The sequence below is a fragment of the Triticum aestivum genome, chromosome 1D (assembly GCF_018294505.1).
Source record: "Triticum aestivum cultivar Chinese Spring chromosome 1D, IWGSC CS RefSeq v2.1, whole genome shotgun sequence".
NCBI lineage: Eukaryota > Viridiplantae > Streptophyta > Magnoliopsida > Poales > Poaceae > Triticum > Triticum aestivum.
This window is the reverse complement of record NC_057796.1, coordinates 343,707,670-343,729,844: the sequence shown is the minus strand read 5'-3', so window position 1 is coordinate 343,729,844 and position 22,175 is coordinate 343,707,670. Positions and strand designations below refer to the sequence as shown.

General features: G+C 47.4%; 2 protein-coding genes across 2 annotated transcripts; one reads left to right on the top strand and one right to left on the bottom strand.

The window, feature by feature from the left end:
• The first annotated feature begins 8,062 nt into the window (after positions 1-8,062).
• Positions 8,063-10,335, top strand: LOC123181932 (cyclin-P3-1). Its single transcript, XM_044594344.1, has 3 exons — positions 8,063-8,289; positions 9,281-9,702; positions 9,798-10,335. Exons 2-3 carry the CDS (start codon positions 9,296-9,298, stop codon positions 10,093-10,095), a joined length of 705 nt encoding a protein of 234 aa, XP_044450279.1. The 5' UTR covers positions 8,063-8,289; positions 9,281-9,295; the 3' UTR covers positions 10,096-10,335.
• Positions 10,336-11,120: 785 nt separating this feature from the next.
• LOC123169703 (uncharacterized) lies at positions 11,121-12,961 on the bottom strand. The gene is made up of 3 exons (XM_044587576.1): positions 12,675-12,961; positions 12,372-12,479; positions 11,121-12,192 (listed from the first exon to the last, which is right to left on the bottom strand). The coding sequence occupies exons 1-3, from the start codon at positions 12,959-12,961 to the stop codon at positions 11,133-11,135; spliced, it is 1,455 nt and encodes a 484-aa protein (XP_044443511.1). The 3' UTR covers positions 11,121-11,132.
• Between the last annotated feature and the right edge of the window lie 9,214 nt (positions 12,962-22,175).

Genomic DNA, 22,175 nt, shown 5'->3' with positions numbered 1-22,175 from the left:
CCCCAAGTACTTAGCGGACAAGAAGGCCGGCAACACTAAAGGTATATGTGATATACATGTAATTGATGTGTACCTTACCAGTACTCGTAGTAGCTCCTGGGTATTTGATACCGGTGCGGTTGCTCATATTTGTAACTCAAAACAGGAACTACGGAATAAACGGAGACTGGCGAAGGACGAGGTGACGATACGCGTCGGGAATGGTTCCAAGGTCGATGTGATCGCCGTCGGCACGCTACCTCTGCATCTACCCACGGGATTAGTTTTAAACCTCAATAATTGTTATTTAGTGCCAGCTTTGAGCATGAACATTGTATCTGGATCTCGTTTAATTCGAGATGGCTACTCATTTAAATCCGAGAATAATGGTTGTTCTATTTATTTGAGAGATATGTTTTATGGTCATGCCCCGCTGGTCAATGGTTTATTTTTGATGAATCTCGAACGTGATGTTACACATATTCATAGTGTGAATACCAAAAGATGTAAAGTTGATAACGATAGTCCCACATACTTGTGGCACTGCCGCCTTGGTCACATTGGTGTCAAGCGCATGAAGAAGCTCCATGCAGATGGACTTTTGGAGTCTCTTGATTACGAATCATTTGACACGTGCGAACCATGCCTCATGGGTAAGATGACCAAGACTCCGTTCTCCGGAACAATGGAGCGAGCAACCAACTTATTGGAAATCATACATACCGATGTGTGCGGTCCAATGAGTGTTGAGGCTCGCGGAGGATATCATTATGTTCTCACTCTTACTGATGACTTAAGTAGATATGGGTATGTCTACCTAATGAAACACAAGTCTGAAACCTTTGAAAAGTTCAAGGAATTTCAGAGTGAGGTTGAGAATCAACGTGACAGAAAAATAAAATTCTTACGATCAGATCGTGGTGGAGAATATTTAAGTCACGAGTTTGGTGCACACTTAAGGAAATGTGGAATAGTTTCACAACTCACGCCGCCTGGAACACCTCAGAGAAACGGTGTGTCCGAACGTCGTAATCGCACTCTATTGGATATGGTGCGATCTATGATGTCTCTTACCGATTTACCGCTCTCATTTTGGGGCTATGCTTTAGAGACTGCCGCATACACTTTAAATAGGGCACCGTCGAAATCCGTTGAGACGACACCGTATGAATTATGGTTTGGGAAGAAACCTAAGCTGTCGTTTCTAAAAGTTTGGGGATGCGATGCTTATGTCAAGAAACTTCAACCTGAAAAGCTCGAACCCAAATCGGAAAAATGCATCTTCATAGGATACCCTAAGGAAACCATTGGGTATACCTTCTACCTCAGATCCGAAGGCAAGATCTTCGTTGCCAAGAACGGGTCCTTTCTGGAGAAGGAGTTTCTCTCGAAAGAATTGAGTGGGAGGAAAGTGGAACTTGATGAGGTGATAGTCACCCCTTCCGTACCGGAAAGTAGCGCAGCGCGGGAAGATGTTCCTGTGGTGCCTACACCGACTGGGGAGGAAGTTAATGATGATGATCATGAAGCTTCGGATCAAGTTACTACTGAACTTCGTAGGTCCACAAGGACACGTTCCGCACCAGAGTGGTACGGCAACCCTGTCCTGGAAATCATGTTGTTACACAACGGTGAACCTTCAAACTATGAAGAAGCGATGGCGGGCCCGGATTCCGACAAATGGCTAGAAGCCATGAAATCCGAGATAGGATCCATGTATGAAAACGAAGTATGGACTTTGACTGACTTGCCCGATGATCGGTGAGCCATAGAAAACAAATGGATCTTTAAGAAGAAGATGGACGCGGATGGTAATGTGACCATCTATAAGGCTCGACTCGTCGCTAAGGGTTATCGACAAGTTCAAGGGGTTGACTACGATGAGACTTTCTCACCCGTAGCGAAGTTGAAGTCCGTCCGAATCATGTTAGCAATTGCCGCATACTATGATTATGAGATATGGCAGATGGACGTCAAAACGGCATTCCTTAAGGAAGAGTTGTATATGATGCAGCCGGAAGGTTTTGTCGATCCTAAGAATGCTAACAAAGTATGCAAGCTCCAGCGCTCAATCTATGGGTTGGTGCAAGCATCTCGGAGTTGGAACATTCGCTTTGATGAGATGATCAAAGCGTTTGGGTTTACACAGACTTATGGAGAAGCCTGTGTTTACAAGAAAGTGAGTGGGAGCTCTGTAGCATTTCTCTTATTATATGTGGATGACATATTATTGATGGGAAATGATATAGAATTCTTGGAAAGTATAAAGGCCTATTTGAATAAGTGTTTTTCAATGAAGGACCTTGGAGAAGCTGCTTATATATTAGGCATCAAGATCTATAGAGATAGATCAAGACGGCTCATTGGTCTTTCACAAAGTACATACCTTGACAAGATATTGAAGAAGTTCAATATGGATCAGTCCAAGAAGGGGTTCTTGCCTGTATTGCAAGGTGTGCAATTGAGCACGGCTCAATGCCCGACCACGGCAGAAGATAGAGAAAAGATGAGTGTCATCCCCTATGCCTCGGCCATAGGGTCTATTATGTATGCCATGCTGTGTACCAGACCTGATGTAAACCTTGCCGTAAGTTTGGTAGGAAGGTACCAAAGTAATCCCGGCATGGAACACTGGACAGCGGTCAAGAATATCCTGAAGTACCTGAAGAGGACTAAGGATATGTTTCTCGTTTATGGAGGTGACGAAGAGCTCGTCGTAAAGGGTTACGTCGACGCTAGCTTCGACACAGATCTGGATGACTCGAAGTCACAAACCGGATACGTGTATATTTTGAATGGAGGAGTAGTAAGCTGGTGCAGTTGCAAGCAAAGCGTCGTGGCGGGATCTACATGTGAAGCGGAGTACATGGCAGCCTCAGAGGCAGCACAGGAAGCAGTCTGGATGAAGGAGTTCATTACCGTCCTAGGGGTAATTCCCAATGCGTCGGGCCCGATGACTCTCTTCTGTGACAACACTGGAGCTATTGCCCTTGCGAAGGAGCCCAGGTTTCACAGGAAGACCAGGCATATCAAGCGTCGCTTCAACTCCATTCGTGAAAGTGTTCAAAATGGAGACATAGATATTTGTAAAGTGCATACGGACCTGAATGTAGCAGATCCGTTGACTAAACCTCTCCCTAGAGCAAAACATGATCAACACCAGGACGCAATGGGTGTTCGATTCATCACAATGTAACTAGATTATTGACTCTAGTGCAAGTGGGAGACTGTTGGAAATATGCCCTAGAGGCAATAATAAATGGTTATTATTATATTTCTTTGTTCATGGTAATTGTCTATTATTCATGCTATAATTGTATTGTCCGGAAATCGTAATACATGTGTGAATACATAGACCACAACGTGTCCCTAGTAAGCCTCTAGTTGACTAGCTTGTTGATCAACAGATAGTCATGGTTTCCTGACTATGGACATTGGATGTCATTGATAACGGGATCACATCATTAGGAGAATGATGTGATGGACAAGACCCAATCCTAAGCATAGCATAAAAGATCGTGTAGTTTCGTTTGCTAGAGCTTTTCCAATGTCAAGTATCTTTTCCTTAGACCATGAGATCGTGCAACTCCCGGATACCGTAAGAGTGCTTTGGGTGTGCCAAACGTCACAACGTAACTGGGTGACTATAAAGGTGCACTACGGGTATCTCCGAAAGTGTCTGTTGGGTTGGCACGGATCGAGACTGGGATTTGTCACTCCGTGTGACGGAGAGGTATCTCTGGGCCCACTCGGTAATGCATCATCATAATGAGCTCAATGTGACTAAGGCGTTAGTCACGGGATCATGCATTGCGGTACGAGTAAAGAGACTTGCCGGTAACGAGGTTGAACAAGGTATTGGGATACCGACGATCGAATCTCGGGCAAGTAACATACCGATGGACAAAGGGAATTGTATACGGGATTGATTGAATCCTCGACATCGTGGTTCATCCGATGAGATCATCACGGAACATGTGGGAGCCAACATGGGTATCCAGATCCCGCTGTTGGTTATTGACCGGAGAGGCGTCTCGGTCATGTCTGCATGTCTCCCGAACCCGTAGGGTCTACACACTTAAGGTTCGGTGACGCTAGGGTTGTAGAGATATGTGTATGCGGAAACCCGAAAGTTGTTCGGAGTCCCGGATGAGATCCCGGACGTCACGAGGAGTTCCGGAATGGTCCGGAGGTAAAGAATTATATATAGGAAGTCAAGTTTTGGCCACCGGGAAAGTTTCGGGGGTTACCGGTATTGTACCGGGACCACCGGAAGGGTCCCGGGGGTCCACCGGGTGGGGCCACCTATCCCGGAGGGCCCCGTGGGCTGAAGTGGGAAGGGAACCAGCCCCTAGTGGGCTGGCCGCTGTTGGGAATCGTAGCATAATTTAAAATTTTCCTACGCTCACCAAGATGCATCTATGGAGTTTACTAGCAACGAGGGGAAGGGAGTGTATCTACATACCCTTGTAGATCGCGAGCGGAAGCGTTCCAATGAACGTGGATGACGGAGTCGTACTCGCCGTGATCCAAATCACCGATGACCGAGTGCCGAACGGACAGCACCTCCGCGTTCAACACACGTACGGTGCAGCAACGTCTCCTCCTTCTTGATCCAGCAAGGGGGAAGGAGAGGTTGATGGAGATCCAGCAGCACGACGGCGTGGTGGTGGATGTAGCGGGTCTCGCGCAGGGCTTCACCGAGCTTCTACGAGAGAGAGAGAGGTGTTGCAGGGGAGGAGGGAGGCGCCCAAGGCTCTTATGTGCTGCTCTCCCTCCCCCCTTTATATAGGCCCCTGGGGGGGCGCCGGCCCCAAGAGATGAGATCTCAAGGGGGGGGCGGCGGCCACAAGGGGGGAAGGGGTTGCCTTGCCCCCCAAGGCAAGGGGGAACTCCCCCCCTAGGGTTTCCAACCCTAGGCGCATGGGGGGAGGCCCAAGGGGGGCGCCCCAGCCCACTAGGGGCTGGGTCCCTTCCACTTTCAGCCCACGGGGCCCTCCGGGATAGGTGGCCCCACCCCGTGGACCCCCGGGACCCTTCCGGTGGTCCCGGTACAATACCGATAACCCCCGAAACTTTCCCGGTGGCCGAAACTGGACTTCCTATATATAATTCTTCACCTCCGGACCATTCCGGAACCTCTCGTGACATCCGGGATCTCATCCGGGACTCCGAACAACTTTCGGGTTTCCGCATACATATATCTCTACAACCCTAGCGTCACCGGACCTTAAGTGTGTAGACCCTACGGGTTCGGGAGACATGCAGACATGACCGAGACGCCTCTCCGGTCAATAACCAACAGCGGGATCTGGATACCCATGTTGGCTCCCACATGTTCCACGATGATCTCATCGGATGAACCACGGTGTCGAGGATTCAATCAATCCCGTATACAATTCCCTTTGTCAATCGGTATGTTACTTGCCCGAGATTCGATCGTCGGTATCCCAATACCTTGTTCAATCTCGTTACCGGCAAGTCTCTTTACTCGTACCGCAATGCATGATCCCGTGACTAACGCCTTAGTCACATTGAGCTCATGTTTTGGGCGCCTCCCTCTCCCCCTTGCAACACCTCTCTCTCTCGTATAAGCTCGGCGAAGCCCTGCCGGCATCCCGCTACATCCACCACCACGCCGTCGTGCTGCTGGATCTCCATCAACCTCTCCTTCCCCTTGCTGGATCAAGAAGGAGGAGACGTCGCTGTACCGTACGTGTGTTGAACGCGGAGGTGCCGTCCGTTCGGCACTCGGTCATCGGTGATTTGAATCACGGCGAGTACGACTCCGTCATCCACGTTCATTGGAACGCTTCCGCTCGCGATCTACAAGGGTATGTAGATGCACTCCTTTCCCCTCGTTGCTAGTATACTCCATAGATGCATCTTGGTGAGCGTAGGAAATTTTTTAAAATTATGCTACGATTTCCAACACGAATTTGGGAGGAGACAGTGGTGCGGGCAACAAGTGATTTTTCATGTGGTTGAGTGTGTGCATGGTGAATGCTTTTGGTAGAACTTTGGTCTTGTATGATGCTTAGTCTTTTGTTCATGCATTTAAAGTCTATGTCCTACTTAAATTTGAATTTAAAACTTGAAAAATATGGTTTGATTTGTAATATTGTTGACGTGTGTGGTGGTGAAAAGTTCTAACCTATATCTATGCGAAAACGGGATCAATAGAGTGTATATGCACAAATATATGAGAGAGAACACTATGAGTGCTGCAACTTTAGAGTGGGCCAGGAGTGCCACACATATTTCTGGGGTGGCGGGGGGTGGTGCCTGGTGGACTAACCCACCTCCAGCATGCCAGTGACTCCCTAACCTTCATCAGGAATTGGAGGAGGAAATCATCAACCTTAAGTTTCTTCTGATGTATTTCGAGGCTACGTCAGGCCTCGAGATTAATTTTGAGAAAAGTGAGCTGATTGCAATCGGAGGGGACTTGTAGTCGCAATTAAGGGCGGTCCATATGATGAATTGTGAGTTGGGGTCCATACCAGTGAAGTATCTTGGGATGCCCATCTCGAATGGATCCTTAACGATCATGGACCTTGAGCTGGTAGTCGACAAGGTGTCAGGGAGGGTTGAACCGTGACAGGGAAATCTTTTAGCCTCGGGCAGTAGGCTAGTGCTCATAAACGACAGCCTCACTAACATCCCATATTTATCATGGGGTTCTATCTTTTACAAGACGGAATTCATGAAAAATGGATAGGGTGCGATCTAGATTCTTTTGGCCTAAAGACTTAGGCAAACACAAATACCATATGGTTAAGTGGGACGTCATTTGCTCACCAAAAGAAACATGCATGCTTGGAGTTATAAATTTCAAAGTCATGAATTGGTGCGTGATCGCGAAATGGTGTGGAAAATCATAATTGGACAAGGGGGTCTATGGCTAGATAAACTAAATACCTAGTTGAGGGAGGAACATATTTGCGGCCAAATACTAAGCTATCCCAATTTGCGAGGGGAGTGAGAAAGGTTCGATCACTACTTGGATTGGGCATGAAATTTGAAGTGAATGATGGTAGAGTGGCACTTTTTTGGTTGTTCGGTGACAGTAATGGCCGGTGTGGCTGTTCAACGTTCAAGACGAAGGGACACCACCGGCTAGGGAGCCACCCTTGTCTCACCATGAGTTTTGGGGCCGGAGCCTCATTCACTGGAAGTTCTTTTCCATTCCGTGTCACGTTATTTGATCACGCTGAGCATGCATCCATTTACGTCATGTTTTGTATGTAAGTGTCACCGCAACCTTTTATTTTAAACTTATAAGGGCCTCATGTTTAAGGCCGGACAGATCCCTCCGCTCTAATTTTTTTTAACAACCTAAGTTTTTTTCCCGGATTAACAACCTAGGTTGCCTCTGCAACCTTTAAATAAAATAATACCCAATCCGTCTAAAATAAGTGTCCTAACTTTATACTCAACTTTGTACTTGTGCAAACGTTTAGACACTTATTTTGGGGCAGAGAAAGTAATAAAGTACACTTTAAAAGTTGTTCTTAGTTCACCAACCGAAACGAACTAGCGATAAACCCGTGCATTGCGTTGTGAGCCTCCAGCACGGCTCAGCTTAGGATAATGTTTCGGGCTAGGCGCCAAGCTGGGATAACGTGAATGAAGTGGAGGACGCATCGGTCTCCTCCTATTCCTGCTGCTACTAGTCTTGGCCGTTGGGCCCATCTTCTCTATCTCCACCCCCGCTAAAATACTCGATAAATCACGCCGATGAGACGACGACAAATAGCCTTCTTCCTCTCTTGGCCTTTTCCTCTTCGCACCGACGGATCAACATACAGTACCGTATTTCTTTAGAGAGAGAGACAGATCCATATAGTACTAGCTAGGGGGAAAAACACCCAAAAAAAGCTAGGGGAAAAAAGGCTAGGAAAAACCAAAGAACCAAAAGGTAAGGAACACTGACCGTTGCATATTGTTCTCGAAAGCATACGGTTAGTTTGGCATTTAATTACTTTAATGAACCAAACAGCATGGATGGTAAGTTGGCCTTTGAAGACAAACAAGAGCCACACCTGTCAGCAGATAATGACATGTCTCACATCCCCTTCGTGATTACAATAATAAACACACATGACACATCTCCTCTCTCGCTCTCCCTCCCAGGCAGCATCCAAAGAAGCGGCTAGCTTTGCTGCTGCTGCTCCAACCGAAAAGGCGAGGGGAGACGGAGGAGGGGCGGCCGTGGGGAGGAGCGTGAGGCCGCGAGCTCCAGCTCCAGCTCAACCCTGAAGAAGAAGGCCTCTCCCCTTCCCCCGAGCTCAAGCCCAGAGCAAAGCTGTAAGGATCTCTATCTACCAAGCCTCTCCCTCCCGTGCGGGTTGTTAGCTGGTAGATCTCAAGTTGCACAACATATAATGCTATCCTACCTACCTTTGTAAGTAGCTAGGTGCGGCATTTGGGTCTAGAGATGGGATTCCGGCCCAATCTGCCGCGCTCTTCTTGCTCTGATCTCTCATCTCTTTCGAGCGAGCTAGGGTTGTGATCCCGAAGGAGCGCAGGAGGGTCGGGGAAGCAGAAATCTGCTTGCCCGCGTGGTCTGATGGGGTCGTGTGCCGGGTACTTCGGAATGGATTTGGGGGCAGCTGCATCAGGAAGGAGTGTTTCTTGCCACCTCTTCATGGTTGTTTACCCCTCCTTTTGGTTGAGGGTTTAGGATTTCCCTTTACAAATGAGGCGAAATATTACCTTACCAAAAATAGAAGAGGAATAACCCTGTGGGTGGCCCAAAAGGGAGCAACACCCAGCTCCCTACTTTGTACTACTGCTTATCTTCTGAAGCAGCTTGATGGTCGCAGAAAAGGAAAAGGAAATAAGCAGATCCATGTTGATGTCTGTGGGTAGTACTCTACAACTTTGTACTAAATCAGCGACGAGTAATATGGAGCGGAAGGAGTATATTCTTGCGTGTATTTGACACACTCCTTAGAGAATGCCAAGACTTGGAAACTGTATTTTCGATTGCTATGTTGTGCAATGAGAGGGGTCAATTCAGAGCAACGTGTGGAGGTAGCTTCTAAATTTAGTATATTCTTGGTTTGGCTCCGCACCTTACGAGAATAGACGCAGCTATGGGTTTTGGTGCAATGCTATAATCCTGGGGAAATTAGCTTCAGCCTTCCTCTTCATCGTCTGATGTCCATCTTTAAATTTCTGCGTGGTTGACTGGTTGTACATAAACTGTCATCAACTTTTTTCCACACCTTCAGCTTGTCTACTGTTTTCTCTACAGAAAATCTTGTTGATTAATAACTTGCTTCACCTTTTACAGCACTTATGTCTGCCTATGGAGTCATCTACAACTGATGCCGGTGATAAGCATTTGGAGAGCTACCTGACATTGGGTTTGACAGTATCGCAGTCAAAGAAAGGGAATACCAAGTTTCCAAAGGTCCTGTCGCTTCTTGCCACATATCTGGGCAGATCAGTTCAGAAGAATGAAGAATTACTAGGTTCAAATGGAATAAAGGAGGCAGCCACCATCTTTCATGGCCAGAAGGTGCCAGATCTCAGTATACAGCTCTATGCAGAACGCATCTTCAAGTATGCTGAGTGCAGTCCATCCTGCTTTGTGTTGGCACTTGTCTACATGGAGAGATATCTACAGCAGCCAAATGTGTACATGACGCCCTTCAGCGTTCATCGCTTGCTGATTACAAGTGTGGTGGTTGCTGCCAAATTCACAGATGACGCGTAAGTACCCACTGCACGTGGAATTCAGCTGTATTTTGTGTATATCGCAAACATGTACAGGTTTCCCAGTAACTTTCTCAATGCATGTCGTGCAGGTTTTTCAACAATGCATTCTACGCTAGAGTGGGAGGAATCCGCACAATCGAGATGAATCGGCTTGAACTGGATTTGTTATTTAATCTGGACTTCAGGCTGAAAGTGAACCTAGAGACGTTTGGGAGCTACTGCTTGCAACTGGAGAAACATGCACCGGTGTCACCAGAGAGACTGCCGGTTCAGGTTCATCGTGTCAATGGATCTAAAGATTTGAGCTATAGCAACAGCAGCGCCGACGAGTTTTGCCAGAGCAAGCTTGTAAGCTACAGCAGCCAGGCTCTCCAAGGATGCAGCTGACCAATCTATTTATGGCCTAAAGTTTTGCAAAGCATGTGACCTGATTACTGATAATTCTTTTAGATCTGACATTTGTGCATTCAGATTGCATTAAGTTGTTCTGAGGGTGTTTGATTAGTAGGGATTCGATTCTGCTTTACTTGTGTAACACTGTAATTCTTGCAAACCACTTTGTTTAAAATGTTCACAATCTAGTTGGGAAACACCAGGTCTGAATATTATTCAGTCCTGTGATTCCAATGCCGCGGTTTTACCGGATCTGCTGCCAAGTAACCTGTCGGCAAGATGAATCTGGCTTTTCCAAGATCTGTGAATGGCCTGTGTTCGTTCTCTGTGCATCTTCTGATTCAGTTGAGTCGCATAACAGGATGTGTGATGATTTTCACCGGCATTGTTGCGACGAGGAATTTATAAAACGAATTACTTTCCTGAACACGAGACTATAACCACGAGGGACATCGCCGAAGCATGAAAACAGAACCAACACCTCGGATGCAAATTCAAGTCAGAATATTTGAGTGATGTAGCATATCATTCGAAACAGATGCTATGAAATGACTGGAACCACCAGCAGCTTCAACACCCCCACGCTACTCTAGTTTTGTTATCTGTAAGTAACATAAGCAATTAGTTTTATGAGGGGGAGAAACCATCCATACTGGTGTTTTTCTGTCAGCTTTAAATTTCTTTATGTGTTATCTGGGCAGTCCTCAAACGTTATCCCTTAATTAGACTACCAGAGTTGATATCTGGGCAGTCGCAAAGAAAGCCACAATTCTAGTCACGAGGGGATTGTAAAATTAACTACTCCCTCCGATCCATATTAATCGAGAGGGGATTGTACGTGCAAGGAAAGGAAAATTCATATTCCTATGCTTCTCCTCCACTTTTCCTATGGATCAAAGAACAACTTGTCACCAGAGTACAAAGATAAAACAATACAAATAATGTGATAGTAGTACACATGCATATTTATTACTATTCATTATTCAGGAGAAAGACAAAGCACAGTAGTAGATGGAGTTGGATCAAAATGCTTATAAAGCAAAAGCGTAGTTTGTCAAGATGGGCTCTTCATGACGGACAGATGAAACAGCAACATCAACATGCTTGACTCTGACAGGCCGTTTTTTCCCTTTGGGTGCATCTTCACGCTCCACGATCACGGTGGTGGCAGTCAGGGAATGGCTATCAGTAAAAGGATCCGCGGTAAAATACCCTTGGATCACGCAGAAGACAATGCAACCAGCAGAGATGCTGTCCTCCTCCTTACCAATACACTCAAAGCTCATAAACCTTCTGTCGGAGAACTTCTGCCAGGGAAATTCCAGCACGATGGGAGCACCAAGGATAAACTCTCCATCATCTTGAGCCAACTCATAAGCCTCGAGGCCTTCGTCCCAGCAGGCATATACGAAACCCTCCGCAAATATGCATCGCCCGTTCAGCAAACCGATTTCGCCGAGCCACCTGCTCATACTTGGTGGTTCCACAACAAACCACTTGCCACCATGCCTCAAGTCACACAGGAAGCACCTCTCCGTGTCAAAATCTGAGATCAGAAATGTGCCGTCGCCTACGTCTGCGAATCCAGAAACCTTAATCTCTTGCTCCAAATCCAAATCCCCCGATGTTCGGCGATGGACCCACTGTAAACTCTGCCTATCGAGAGTGTACACAGCCATCAACTTCTCACCTATGGCCACAATGTCTCCACCGGCTTGGAAGACGGCCGAAAAATAGATATCACGCCGTCTGCTCTCGACGAGGGAGCAGGACATGCTGCTCAGATCAATCTTGTACTGGCTATGGTCTGGAAAAGAAGGGATGACAAACAACTGGGATCCGTCATGTACAAAATGCCAGGTTGCAGGGAAATCTACACTGGCACCTCCATCTCTAATTTTGTCTAGGCACAACTGTGGTTCTAGCACACTTGCATCACATCTCAACTTTCCTCCAGTAGTAGAGATCCGGTATAAAACAGATTGCTGATCAACCTGGCATATGAAAGACACATCACATTTGGTCACCACTTTGCAGTCCACCAGACTGTCTGCAGTCCAAACCAGTTCGCCTTTTCGTTTCAAATAATTCCTGCAGGCGGAAATTGCAATCGTTAAAGCACACAAGTGAGGTGAATGCTCCCAGATCGAGTAGCAGAAGCCCAGTAACTAATTTAAGAGAAGCTGTTTCCAGTAACTAATTGTTACAGCATCACCCAAGACATGATCAGAAAGTTGTACTTGAACTAACTGAAGACGAGAAAATCGAACCTGCAGCATTTAAGAAGTTCTTGGGAATCTTCAACAGGGTGGCTGAACCCTCCGAACATTGCAGGCAGTGAGGTATCATCCACCTTGTATGCATCGTCAGCATATGCCCTGGTTCACCAATAAAAATATACAAATTAAGTCAAATACGTAAATGACAGCACAGCAACTTCTTGATAGTTTTCATCAAATGATGTCCACTTATAAAGTACTAATGCAATCAAGAACAAGTAGAAACCCCACTTCCAACTTTTGTTCAAGCGGAAACCAACTTATTATTAGAACTTAAAATGCAGGCACACTTACTGCAAAGTGGCAAAAGTGTCATAGTGATTGTACTGATATGATTTTTCTCTGAGCATGTCCACCCTGCGGCATGTGGAGTGCAAGACCTCGATGCTGCGGACAGGCCGGCTGCCTTCACCGTCTGATCCGGCTGCGCTCCCGACGCGGAACGTGGTGATCATCGCATGCCGCGCGCCGCAGCTGCACGCCTCGTACATGTTGATCCACACCGCGCACAGCATTTGGCCGGCGAGCTGGACGACAAAGCCACGCCCTTCGTCGTAGTACGGCCACAGCATGTCGACCATCGCCGGCGGCTCGAGCGGCGCGTCCTCCTCCTCCTCCGGCGAGTACTTGTAGGCGAACAGCGTGGTGCCATTGATGAAGTAGATCGCACCTTCCTCCTGGACGTGCACTGCCCTGCCGGAGATGCATTCGTATTCGGAGGCCTTGTCGGTGGTACGGACGCGGGTCAAGGAGCCGGTGGCGCAGTTGAAGCAGAAGAAGGTGCCGTCGACGAGTGACAGCAGGATGAACTTGTCGTCGATGACAGCGTAGCCCCGGAGCCGAGGGCCAGCGAATAGGGATTGGTATGTACGCTCCAGCCGTTCCAGGGAGTGGTGGCTGGCAACCACGTCCCATCCGTCGCCTCCTCTGTCAAGCCTATGCACAAGGAGGCAACAAGGAGGCGCCAGCTGAACATGCCCGGACTGTCCTCGCTTCTCTCTGTCAATACGGCTGGTGCCCAGAGCTCGCCATGGGCCGAGACGGCGTGGTATGACCCTTTCAGGAACGGGAGGGGTTCCAGTTGGGACGTTGACTTGTTGACGAGATCGATGGCTACCGCCTTCGGCGGCATGTTCAGCTCGTCGGGACGCATCAGGTGGGGCGGAGGATAGTGCGTGCAGATGACGTCCAGTCGGCGGCCTCCGGGAGCTAGCGCGGCCGTGGCTTCGGCGTAGACCGTGTTTTCCTTGTCTTCCGGGTGCACGGTGAAGAAGGGCTCGAGCAGGTCGTTGCTGTGGCCGATGACCCGGCCCCACGAGGTCACGCGGAAGCGGTGCAGGCGGAGGTTGTGGAGGTGCTGGTCGGCGCACGTGCAGCCGACGAGGACCGACCACCGTGGGCGGTCATCGGCGCCGTCCGGGGTGTGCCGATAGTCCATGCCGGGGGCGTAGCGCTGGATGCTGTCCGAGCAGTTTAGGCGCCAGCGACAGAAGCATCGGAATAGGTAGCAATAGGGGACTGCCGCCGCCGTCTGTCCATGGCCAGCCGCCGCCATCGATCAGAGATTCAGAGACTAGATATTGCTAGGTTTTCCTCTTTTCTTTTCAGAATACCATCCTCTTTCGCCGATTATAGTAAGACGGGGTGTGTCTGGAGGGTGAAAACAATGAAGAATATGCAGCGGGGAGCGGACGGAAGCGGCTAGTCTCAGATCGATGGCGGTGGCTGGCCATGGAGGAGAGTTATTTCTTTTTTCTGTATCGATGGAGGAGAGTTCGACCCAACAGACCTTACTAGATCGTGTTTTGAGAGGAAACCTAATCGGCCTGGTTCCCGACCATCGAATCACGCGATCTCGAACTGTTAGATCAACCATTTGAAGCGCGTCCTTGTTTGCAACAACCCCCTTGTTGCAAAAGGATTGCAACACCATCTTTGCTGCGTAAGCATTGCAACATCACCCTTGTCGCGAAAGCATTGCAGCACAATGCTTATTGCGGAGAGCTTGAGTGCGAGGAAGAAGACGAAGGCGAGAGGAATGAGAGCGTATCGCCTCATCCCTTATACGGGGAGTAGGGAAAATGAATTGGCGGCAGGTTAATCTCGTCATGTGGCATTAAATCCCCTCCCACTTCCCCACAATTGTGTTAATCACGTGTGGGAACCAAGGGCACTGCTGTTAATCCCATCGGGTATCAAGGCGCACGTCAGTTACTGATGGGAGGTGGCCTGGTTGGCCCCCTAGCCCACTCCCGCACGTCATGTTGACCGTCAGGTCAAAGCAAACATGTGGCCAAGTGGGCCCATGGATAACACTGGTCTGGCTCGTTAGCACTAGGCACAATGACTTTTGATTGCACAATGCGGGAACTTATCCCGCCAAGTGGTTGGATGCGCGGGAAATCCTTCCTGCGCGCAGGTCAGCCATCTCCATCAACATTTCTAGGATCGAGGTGGTTCACGTCACCTCGGGGGCAACTGGACATTTGGAGGCCAGCTGCATGAAGACACTGTTCGGGGGACGCTTCGTTGAACCTGTTTCAAGCATGGTCAACGAAGACGACGTGCAACTCAGAGTGACAGAGGTGCATCCAATCTTGAAGGCCGGTTCATGTGCTATTGAGAGTGTCTCGGCTAAGGGATCTCCACCGTGTCGGTTCCCGCCTGATTTGCTGACTGCGGCTTGAACTACGTCGGTATTTCCCCAAAGAGGAAGGGATGATGCAACACAATGACAGTAGGTATTTCCCTCAGTGATGAGACCAAGGTTATCGAACCAGTAGGAGAATCACGCAACACAACGTAAATGGTACCTGCACACAAAGAACAAATACTTGCAACCCGACGTGTTAAAGGGGTTGCCAATACCTTTCGGGTAACCGTGCCAGGAATTGTCGAGTTGATGGATAAAAATATGATAAATTGGATAAATAGATCTCGAATAAATGTAAAATAAAATAAAGTGCAGCAAGGTATTTTTGGATTTTTGGAAATATAGATCTGAAGATAAAAGCGAATAAAAATAAATCTCGAAGGCAAATATGATAAAGAAGAGACCCGGGGGTCGTAGATTTCACTAGTGGCTTTTCTCGAGAAAAATAGCATACGGTGGGTAAACAAATTATTGTTGGGAAATTGATAGAACTTCAAATAATCATGACAATATCCAGGCAATGATCATTATATAGGCATCACGTCCAAAATTAGTAGACCGACTCCTGCCTGCATCTACTACTATTACTCCACACATCGACCGCTATCCAGCATGAATCTAGTGTATTAAGTTCATGGAGAAACGGAGTAATGCAATAAGAACGATGACATGATGTAGACAAGATCTATTTATGTAGAAATATACCCCATCTTGTTATCCTTAATAGCAACGATACATACGTGTCGTTTCCCCTTCTGTCACTGGGATCAAGCACCGTAAGATCGAACCCATTACAAAGCACATCTTCCCATGGCAAGAAAAATCGATCTAGTCGGCCTAACTAAACCAAAGATTCGAAGAAGAAATACGAGGCTATAAGTAATCATGCATATAAGAGATCAAAGAAACTCAAATAACTTTCATGGATAAAAACATAGATCTGATCATAAACTCAAAGTTCATCGGATCCCAACAAACACACCGCAAAAAGAGTTACATCGAATAGATCTCCAAGAGACCATAGATTGAGAATCGAGAGAGAGAGAGAGAGAGAGAGAGGAAGTCATCTAGCTACCCGTAGGTCTACAATGAACTACTCACGCATCATCGAAGAAGCACCAATGAGGATGATGAACCCCTCCGTGATGGTGTCTAGATTGGATCTGGTGGTTGTGGAACTTGCGGCGGCTGGAATTAATTTTCGTCCACTCCCCTAGGGTTTCTGGAATATTGGGGTATTTATAGAGCAAAGAGGCGGTGCGCGAGGCCACCGAGGTGGGCACAACCCACCTGGGCATGCCTAGGCCCCCAGGCGCGCCCTGGTGGGTTGTGCTCCCCTCGGAGCCCCCTCTGGTACTTCTTTGGCCCAACAGGTGTCCTCTGGTTCAGAAAAAATCTCCAAAAAGTTTCGCTACGTTTGGACTCCGTTTGGTATTGATTTTCTGTGAAGTAAAAAATAAGCAAAGAACAGCAACTGGCACTGGGCACTATGTCAATAGGTTAGTCCCAAAAAAGATATAAAGTTGCTATAAAATGATTGTAAAACATCCAAGAATGATAATATGACAGCATGGAACAATAAAAAATTATAGATACATTGGAGACGTATCATTGGCCGAGCCGCGGACCCCTAGGCAAGTTCTGTCTTATGCCACTTTGGGGCGGTCCATGATGAAGTACATGAAGATTCCAAAAGACTTGAAGTATAATCCGAAGATACCAGAGCCGTGGAGGACTCTGCCTCCACTTACGTAACAGACTTAGTTCTGTAACCCTAGGATCCCCGGTACGCTATATAAGCTGGGGGCAGGGCTTGTCATAGAACACATTACAATCCCTTGATACGTTACCTATACGTTGTACACACTCCAACACAATATATACAAGCAGAACGTAGGGTATTATTGTAACGCCCACGATGCGACTATATCTCCCACGTGTCGAGGCACGACTTAGAGGCATAACCGCATAGTGGTTTTGTCGCAAGAAGGGTCATCTTCACACAATCCCATGTAATGAACAAGAATGGGATAAAGAGTTAGCTTACAATCGCCACTTCACACAATACATAAATATAATTCATACATCATCCAAAATACAATCATATAGACCGTCTACGGTCAAAATCCAGATGAAAATAAGATAACCCCAAATGCTAGATCCCCGATCGTCCCAACTGGGCTCCACTACTGATCATCAGGAAAAGACACATAGTAACGACCACGTTCCTCGTCGAACTCCCACTTGAGATCGACGCCATCATCTGCACTGGCATCGTCGGCACCTGCAACTGTTTTGAAAGAATCTGTGAGTCACGGGGACTCAGCAATCTCACACCCGCGAGATCAAGACTATTTAAGCTTATAGGAAAGGGAGGTGTAATAAGGTGGAGCTGCAGCAGCAAAAGCATATATGGTGGCTAACTTGCGCAAATGAGAGCGAGAAGAGAAGCAACGGAACGGACGTCATCTAGTAATGACCAAGAAGTGATCCTGAACACCTACTTACGTCATGCATAACTCAGACCGTGTTCACTTTCCGGACTCCGCCGAGAAGAGACCATCACGGCTACACACGCAGTTGATGTATTTTAATTGGGTCAAGTGACAAGTTATCTACAACCGGACATTAACAAATTCCCATCTGCCTCATAACCGCGGGCACGGCTTTCGAAAGATATTACCCTGCAGGGGTGTCCCAACTTAGCCCATCATAAGCTCTCACGGTCAACGAAGGATAAACCTTCTCCCGGAAAGACCCGATCAGTCTCGGAATCCCGGTTTACAAGACATTTCGACAATGGTAAAACAAGACCAGCAAAGCCCCCGAATGTGCCGACAAATCCCGATAGGAGCTGCACATATCTCGTTCTCAGGGCACAACGGATGAGCCAGACGTCGGGTTGGCATAGACCCTGGTTGCCTAGGGGGCGCCGGACATCACTCGGTTTGGGCCAGCACTCGAAGGAGCACTGGTCCGGGGGTTTAAAATAAAGATGACCCTCGGGCTCGCGAAAACCCGGGGGAAAAGGCTTAGGCGGCAAATGGTAAAACCAAAGTTGGGCCTTGCTGGAGGAGTTTTATTCAAGGCGAACTGTCAAGGGGGTCCCATAAATCACCCGACCGCGTAAGGAACGCAAACTTAAGGAACATAATCCTGGTATATCAGTAACTAGGGCGGCAAGAGTGGAACAAAACACCAGGCATAAGGCCGAGCCTTCCACCCTTCACCAAAATATATAGATGCATTAATTAAATAAGAGATATTGTGATATCCCAACATATCCATGTTCCAACATGGAACCAACTTCAACTTCACCTGCAACTAGCAACGCTATAAGAGGGGCTGAGCAAAAGCGGTAACTTAGCCAATCAACGGTTTGCTAGGAAAGGATGGTTAGAGGCTGACATGGCAAAATGGGAGACATGATATAGCAAGTGATAGGTAGCGGAGCATGGCAATAGAGCGAACAACTAGCATAGCAAAGATAGAAGTGATTTCGAGGGGTGGTCATCTTGCCTGCAAGGTTCTCAGAGTTGTCGAACGCTTGATCCTCGTAAGCGTACTCAACAGGTTCCTCGTTCACGAACTCGTCTCCCGGCTCTACCTAAGACAAGAACAAAAACAAACGGAACCACAATCAACAACGAGAAATGCACAAGCAACATGATGCAAAACATGTATGATATGCAAGATATGATGTGCGATGCATATACGTGCTCCGGAAGGAAAAATGATGAACATGGCAGTAACTTGGCAAACCAAGCATGCCACTGAAAAGATGAGATGATTTCGGTCGAAATCGATATAAAGATCACCGGAATCGGATGCACGGTTTGCAAATGGCAAGCAAAACAAGAATGACACTAATCTACGATAAACAGCAAGATAGCACTTAAAATGCAACAAGCAACAATGCTACAGTACCCCAACATAGCAAAAAAGCACATGGCAATAATCTACAGGAGATGCTTGACAAAACATGAACACTGAGCTACGGCTAGTTCACAACATAACAAGCTCAAACAAGCATGGCAAAAGTGCAAAAGATAACAGGATCACAGACTTGGTGAAAAACTGGACATGGCAGAAAACAGCATCAGGTAGCAATGTTCAGAGCACGAAATCAATATGCTACAGGAACTTAACATAGCAAAACAAGGCATGGCAGTGTTCTACTAAATGCACATGACAAAAGTACCTTACTGACCATAAGCCAAAATGGACCAGAAGATATGATGGCAAGCATGTAAATATAGCAAGTTTCGTTATCAGGTTTCAGACTTGGCAGAAAACAGAGCATGGCAGAAATAATAATATGTAGTCCTCTTTGTGAGCTTGATGCACTCACTACAGAGCAATTCATGACAAACCAAGCACATATACAGCAATATGACATGTTTATGAATCTATCCATGGCAAGAACAATTGCATAGCATGTATGGATCAACTACAATAAGCTTGGCAAAAGTGAATATCATGTTAAGAACCTGCCAGAAATATTTTATAGCAAAAGTAGAGCAAGATTGAGTCATGCTATGGCACTCCATAATTGCAAACAATTGCAGGAATGGATCAATTACAACAGTAGATACAAAACAACCTTACTGAATATCACCAAAATATGCATGGATCTCTCTATAGCCTCAAGTTTACATGGCAACAAAATAACAGCAGACAAGGACTAAGAGAAATCACTAAGTCCCTGAAATCAGAAACATTATGGAGCCTACTTTGAATGCTTGTGCTAGTCACCACAGAGATCCCAAAAATACATGGACTACACCACTGGAAAGATGGTATGGCATACATCAAAACACATGTAGAGCTCATGCCCAAAAGATGCACAGATTAAATGATACAAAAATGACAAATCTCCAAGTTCTGCTAAGAACCAGAGAATAACAGCAACTAGCCCTCTTCCAACAGAGATTTGGGCATCAAGATGACCTCTAATGAACGTGGTGCAATTGAACAAAACGAAGAGCATCACGAGACGAACAATTTGACATATTACACGCGCGAATCGAAGTTACATGCAAGGAGTTATGGCATCACGAACAGGGGCATATGCTGGAAAAATATCAAGACAGAAAAATAAGGGCACGAGAAAGTCGAAATAGAGTTCTTTATTTTTATTTTATAGTATTACTTCTCATTAATTATACTGCATAGATTAGTCCTACTATCTTAATTAGGTTCTAATTTAGTAGTATTTTCATTTTTATTTAATAGTCTCTTATTATTTTATTATTAAATATTAAATAAAGGATAGAGCTATTCTTTTTTTAGAGATTCTAGAGAAAGCGAGACAAAGTGAAACGAGAAAGTTTTCTAACGGGGCTACTGAGATCTGGATCGGGACTCGCTCGAGCTCGGGCTCGGGCTCGGGGCTCCGGCCGCCGGAGTCGGAGTGGAGGCGGCGGGCCGGCGACGGAGGAGGGCGCCGGAGGGCGCGGGGGAGAGGCGGCGAGGGGCGGCGGCGGCACGGGCGGCGGCGGGCGCGGCGAGCCGCGGCGGGGCCGGCCGGCGATGGCCGCGGCGGGGAGCAAGGTGGCGGCGGCGCGGGCGCGGTGGAGGCGGCAGGCGCGGGGCGCGGGCGGCGGTGAACGGGCCGGCGGGCCCGCGGCGGGCTCGCGGGCCGGCGCGGTGGAGAAGGCGGCGGCGACACGTGGCGGCGGCGGGCGGAGTGGACGCTTCCGGCCGGAGGCGGACACGTCCGGCGGCGCGAGGGGAAACGAACTAGGGTTGGACTGCAGATGTATTTCGGGATGCCCATATATATAGGTAGAGGGAGCTAGGAGGCTCCAAATGAGGTGCGGTTTTCACCCACACGATCGTGATCGAACGACCTAGAGCATGGAAGAGAGTTTGGTGGGTTTTGGGCTGGTTTTGAGGGGGGTTTTGCTGGACACTTAAATGGACTTGACGGATGCCCGGTTAACCGTTGGAGTACCAAACGACCTTCAAATGGAACGAAACTTGACCGGTAGTCTCCGGGTGGTATATTAAGGCCACTTGACAAGCCTCGGTCCATTCCGAGAAAGTTTGACACCCGCACACGAAAGAAAACAAGAGGGGTGCACCGGAGGAGATAGGAGCGCCGGATTGCAAAACGGACAACGGGGAAAAAGCTCGGATGCATGAGACGAACACGTATGCAAATGCAATGCACATGATGACATGATATGAAATGCATGACATGACAAAATGCAAAACGAAAGACAAAACCCGACCACGGAGGGAATATCATAACACATAGCCGAAAATGGCAAGAGTCGGAGTTACAAATATGGCAAGATTACATGCGGGGTGTTACAATTATCTCCCCCGTTAGAGCCCAAACCTGGGTAAACCTTGCCTCCTGTTACCATCTTGCCAAGTCGCCTAGCTAGGATACCATACCGAGACATCTGCCGGATCTATCTCCGACATTATCAGCCCCACGACCCCCTCCATTTGCACACCCTCCACAACCTCCTTCCCTACCTCTCATTGGAGCAAGTATGATGGGGGCATTCAAATTTTGCTTGATCATGTTCACCAATTCTGCATTCCTCATGCCAATGTCCCATTATTCCACACACATGACAAAAAGTTGAGTGCTTTTTTAACTTCACCCGATACTTCTCTGTACCATCACCCCTTGTAAAACTAACAAAACGTGTCAACTTTTACTAACACCTGACCAACAAAGCCATTTGGTAAGGTAATTTGCACCTCTTGTACCTCACCTATCCTACTTGCCAAGTTCTCAAGGGAAGACTTACTTCTCAGCACTCGATCACGCGATCTGTGTATCTGACACCAAGTCTCAAGCTTGTCAAGTTAACTTTTTCAGGACTTGAGATGCCATCGTACTCTAATAAAATAATAACATATCCGCGAAGTTCCCATGGACCCTAATGCATTTATTTGTTCCAGTTCCCTATACAATTAAACTGAATTGCAAATACGTTGGAATTAATTCTCCTCCACACTACTGCTTGAGCTGGGTTCCATGTTGCCCGCATATTAGCTAACAGAGCGCTATGACTGAAACTTCCTGTCAAGAGACAACCAAACGCGAGACACTTCAGCTTGATTTCATCCACTTCCAATTCCTCTTCCCAAACCAGATCATCAATCTCTTCATCCTACAG